General features: G+C 40.5%; 1 protein-coding gene across 1 annotated transcript; it reads right to left on the reverse strand.

Moving 5' to 3' along the window:
* Nucleotides 1-169: 169 nt before the first annotated feature.
* Nucleotides 170-4,996, reverse strand: LOC129568954 (uncharacterized; the record flags this gene model as incomplete). Its single annotated transcript, XM_055447295.1, has 1 exon — nucleotides 170-4,996. A coding segment is annotated over exon 1 (4,827 nt), but the record flags the coding sequence as incomplete, so codon positions are not given.
* Between the last annotated feature and the right edge of the window lie 290 nt (nucleotides 4,997-5,286).

Genomic DNA, 5,286 nt, shown 5'->3' on the forward strand with positions numbered 1-5,286 from the left:
AAAAATACAATAAACATGTTCAATCTGTAACATCATCCGGGGGGACCAAAGAAGAACAGTCGACAGGCAGCTTGCATAGCTTCACAATAGGGCGCTGGGTAATTCCATTCTTAGTTTTCAGAGTTGCCATCCGATGAAGTCCGTCCGCGCTCATATGCATCTTCAGTACTCGGGCCATCCACCATTTTGTTGGCGGCATGTTTTCTTCAACGATTACCACTAAATCGTTCCCTTGTAATTCTTCTTTCCGCTGTGTCCACTTTGACCGTGGATGTAGGGTGTGAAGATATTCAGTGGAAAACCGTTTCCAGAACAGCTGTACGTTTTTCTGGATCAGCTGGAAGCGATCTAAAGTTTGATCCTTCAGCGACAAAAGGCTTGGCTCGGGAATTGCATTGAGTGGTTCACCAATCAATAGATGAGACGGAGTTAGTGGGTTGAGATCGTTTGGATCACTAGTGATGCTACATAGTGGTCGTGAATTAACACAGGCTTCGATTTGTACCAATAGCGTGTACATTTCTTCGAACGTTAGCTTCCGTGATGTCGTCATACGGCGTAAATGATGCTTCGTTAGCTTTACGTACGACTCCCATTGACCGCCCCAATTCGGTGCTCGTGGTGGATTAAAATGAAATTCGATTCCATCCGGAACGAAAGCTTGTTTGATTTCCGTTGATACTGAAGACGCGCTCTGAAGCAAAAGTCGAGGCAGCTCATTATTCGCACCTTCAAAATTCGTACCGTGGTCGCAATAAATATGTTTGCAAATGCCTCGTCGACCAACAAGCCGTCGGAGTGCTAATATAAATCGTTGAGTGCTCAAATCGCCAACCAATTCTAAATGACAGGCTTTCGAAGCCATACAAACAAATACGCAGATGTAGGTTTTGATTGATGGTGAATTGCGAAGCTCACCACTTTTGATTTCGATTGGTCCGGCGAAATCTAATCCACAATGAATGAATGCTCGTGCGGGAGTGGTTTTGATGGTTGGTAAAGGAGCCATTAGTTGATTCAATGGAGTAGGATTCTGTCGAAAGCAAGTCATGCATTTATGAATGAACGATTTTACATTATTGCGAGCGTTCAATATCCAAAATTCTTGTCGAGTGCGAGCTAATGTGAGATGAATAGTTCCGTGAAGTGTAGATGTGTGGGCTGCATCGATCACTAAATTAGTGAAATGACTTTTCGGCGGAAGAATCATTGGATAGCGTTGTCGTTCAGACAGATTTGCATATCGAAGCCGGCCATCAACCACTGAAATTCCGTCTTTAGACAACTGTGGATTTAGCGATTTCAAGGCGCTCTTTTCATTGACGAATTTGTTTGATTGTAGATCGGCAATCTCTTTAGCAAAATGTAAAGATTGAATATATTTTACCCAAGCCATTTTTGCTTGCTGGAATTCAGCGAAAGTTACATATTCAGACGGCGTATTATCAATTTCCTTTCTGTAACCTTGCTTTTTCTTTCGATAAAGTTGAGTAACGCGAAGCAAACGGGCGGTGACATGCAATAGACTTGTTAGCTTAGAAAAGCGCAATAAAAGGCTCATTTCAATCGGTGCGGTTTTTGTTACAGTCACATGAATTTTCGAGCGAGTTTCTAAGTTTATTCCTGACGGGAGTGGTAATTGTATTTTTGGCCATTGGTTTTTGTCCAACACGAGCCATGATGGTCCATGAAACCACAAAGAGTTGTTGATGAGTTGACTTGCAAATGCTCCTCTGGAAGCGATATCAGCGGGATTTTCGTGCGTTCGCACATGACGCCAGTGTTCTGCTGGAAATAGTTTTTGTATTTCATGAACTCGATGAGCGACGTACGATTTCCAATTGGATGGGTGAGCTTGTAACCAAGTCCAAGTAACTGCGGAATCAGTCCAAAGAAAAACGCTTTTCCGTGGAATACTTAAGTTTGTAGCAACCTTGTTCATCAGTGTAGCTAGTAGTACAGCGCTACATAATTCCAAACGATGAATATGCATTGGCTCAAGTGGCGCTACACGCGTTTTGGAGCATATTAAATTCGAAGTTGTTATGCTATTTGATGTTTGAACGATGTAAATTGCTGCACCGTATGCTGGTTCAGAGCTATCGCAAAATCCGTGTAATGATTTAATTGAATCTGCGGATGTGTGAAACCATCGTTCCAATTTCATGGTTTCGATTAGTGGCAATTCAGCTTTGTAATTGTTCCATTCAGTTTGAATTTGCGCATCAACGCGATTATCCCAATCAATCCCTGAGTGCCATACTTTTTGCATTAGTATTTTTGGTTTCAGAATGATTGGCGCAAGAAGTCCACATGGATCAAATAATTTAGATGCATCCGAAAGTAGTTTGCGTTTTGTGATATTTTCACCTTTGAAAAAAGTTGAAAGATCGAGCGAAAATTGCAATAAATCTTGTTGCGGCAGCCAATTTATTCCAAGCGTTTTTATAGCTTCATGCTTGTTTAATTGAAATGACGACGCATTTGCTTTGTGTTCTTGCGGAAAATCTTGCAAAACAGAGTCATCATTTGAAGCCCATTTGCGAAATGGTAATTTGCCTGATCGTCCTAGATTATACAGCTCGTTTACCAATCGCCTGGCTAATACTTTGGATTCGCTACCCGAAATACAATCGTCAACGTACAAATCAGTTTTTATTTTCTCTGAAGCATTTGGGAAGTTTTCTTTCTCAGCATCGGCGAGAGCAAATGTGCAACTGATTGCTAAAAAGGGTGACGGTTTTAGTCCGAAAACAATGGTATTCAAATAATATGTTTCAATTGGATCAGTTTCCGAAAATCGCCAAAGGATTTTTTGGTATTTTCGGTCTTCGGGGGCTACTAGAATTTGGCGATACATCTTTTCTATGTCACTCACAATTGCTATTTTATGTATGCGCCAGCGGATGAAAATATCGAATAAATCTGGCTGGATTGTTGGTCCATTTAGTAGTCGATCGTTTAATGAAAATCCGTTGGAAGAAGTAGCGGAACCGTCAAACACTGTTCGCTGTTTAGTTGTTGTGCTGCTTTCGCGCGTGACGGCATGATGTGGCAAAAAATACCCATCATTTGATTCGTCACAGAGTGACATATGACCTACGTCAATGTAGCCTTGCATGTCCTCTCTGTAACGGCGATAAAATTCTGGTTGTCGCTTAAATTTTTTCTCCATTTGATATAATCGTTGCGTTGCTTTGTAGCGCGAATTTCCCAACAAATTTTTGTCCTTTGGATCAAAATTAAATGGCAAAGACACCATCATTTTTCCGCTTTCAAAGCGTTTGAAGTGCTTATTGAAATGATCGACGCATTGCTGGTGTTCTTCTGATAAAATTGGTTTCGCAGGAATTGTGTCGCTATCCCAAAACCGTTGCAATTGTTCGGATATGGAGATTGCATTTACGCGAACACTGACGTTTTTGTCGGGTGAAATTGCACCGAAAACGAGCCAACCAAGAGACGAGTTTTGAGCTATTGGTTCGTACGGTTTGCCTTTTCGTAGCCCATTCTTGATAATTAATCCATATATGTCCACACCGAACAATAAATCAATGTTTGATGGATTCATGAAGTCAGGATCGGCGAGAGTAAGACCAGCTAAATGTTTCAAATTGGCGAGTTTTGCGTTATACTTTCTTGTGGATAAAATCGAGCGCATAATCATAGCATTTACGTCCAATTCGAACTCGCTATCATGAACTGATTCGACTTTGATTTTCACATAGCCTTTTGATGTACCAAGCACGGCGTCATCAATGCCTGTTATTTGAATGTTCTCATGAATGCGTGGTAATGAAAGCAATTGAGCCGCACGCTCTGAAATGATAGCTCCTTCAGAGCCTTGATCAATGAAAACTCGTAGCAACTGTTTTATGCCATGACGGTCCTGCACTTTTACTATCGCTGTTGCCAATAGTTTATTGCCGTTGCTAAATACATTTGCTGAAAAGTCCGGCATATTGATAGAATTCACTGATGATGATGTGGATGTAGTATCTTCGTGTAATTTGGTGCTGTGAAGCCCCTGGCAAATTTTACAGCGAAATTTGGATTTACAGGATTGAACCTCGTGTTTTTTCATGCATACAACACAAAGTTTCTTCTCGTTGACAAACTGTTTTCTTTGTGTGACGTCCCAACCTTTAAACGTGTCGCAAAATAGTATGTAATGCTGGCCTTTGCACACTTCACAAAAATCCTTTTTCTTTTCATTATTTTCCACTCTTGTTGCATTGATTTTTTGCGTTGAGGATTGCTGAACATTTGAACTCGTTGTTGGAGTTTTAACAATGCGGTATTGCGTTTCAAGAAAATCAAGCATGTCGGAATATTCAGGGATTTCTTTTGAGCCGCCGAGTTTTTTCTCCCATTCAATCGCAGTGTCTTTGTCTAATTTTGTTTGCAACACATAAACAATGAATGGATCCCAATGCTCAATGTCCACGTCGAGAGTTTCAATGCTTTGCATCGCTTCTTTGGTTGTGTCGATCAAGCTGCGGATACTGTGTGCATTTTGATGTTTTATGGGCTCCTGGAAAATGAAAGATTTCAAACATTCATTCACAATCGATCTCTTATTATGGTAATGTTCTATCAGTAGATTCCAAGCGATATCGTAATTTGCATCTGACGCTGGGAGTTTGCTTATGCGCTTAGCAGCCTCACCGAGCAAACTATCACGTAGATGATGCATTTTGCTAATTTTCGGAATATTTGCATTTTGATCGACTAACGCAGAAAATGTATCAAAAAATGTGATCCATTCTAATTCGTTTCCAGCGAATTTCGGAATGGAAATTGGTGGCAGTTTGATATTTGGTGCGCTATTTTCGAGACGAGATGCCATTGTTGAATTTAGCGACACTACTTCTTCGCCATCTTTCGTGATGGTGTTTATCATCGCAACGGTGGCAATGTATGACTCGGTTATTGATTCATTGTCGATTTGTAAATGGTCGTACTCAAATTCTTCTTCATTTTCGATTTTTTCCATCAATTCTTTGTATTTGGAGTACGAACCTTCAAGATTTGTGAGTCTAGTGCGAGCAGAGGCTACTGAGCCTCCCTTTTTGATTTTTTCTTCATGCGACAAAATTGAACGGACCAGATTGTCACGTTTTTGCAACAATTTTTGATATGTTTTTGAGCAATTTTCGGCCATTTTTATTCAAATTCGACTGTTTTTTCGCTCAAATTTTTGCGGTGTTCCACTGGCGATTTGTTTTTAAATGTGAAAGAAATATGCGATTCAAACGCGATTTGCTGTGAGATGCAATTGTGCTT

The sequence above is a fragment of the Sitodiplosis mosellana genome, unplaced genomic scaffold (genome assembly GCF_009176505.1).
Source record: "Sitodiplosis mosellana isolate CC-2019 unplaced genomic scaffold, AAFC_SMos_1.0 Smas_scaffold_29, whole genome shotgun sequence".
NCBI classification, from domain to species: domain Eukaryota; kingdom Metazoa; phylum Arthropoda; class Insecta; order Diptera; family Cecidomyiidae; genus Sitodiplosis; species Sitodiplosis mosellana.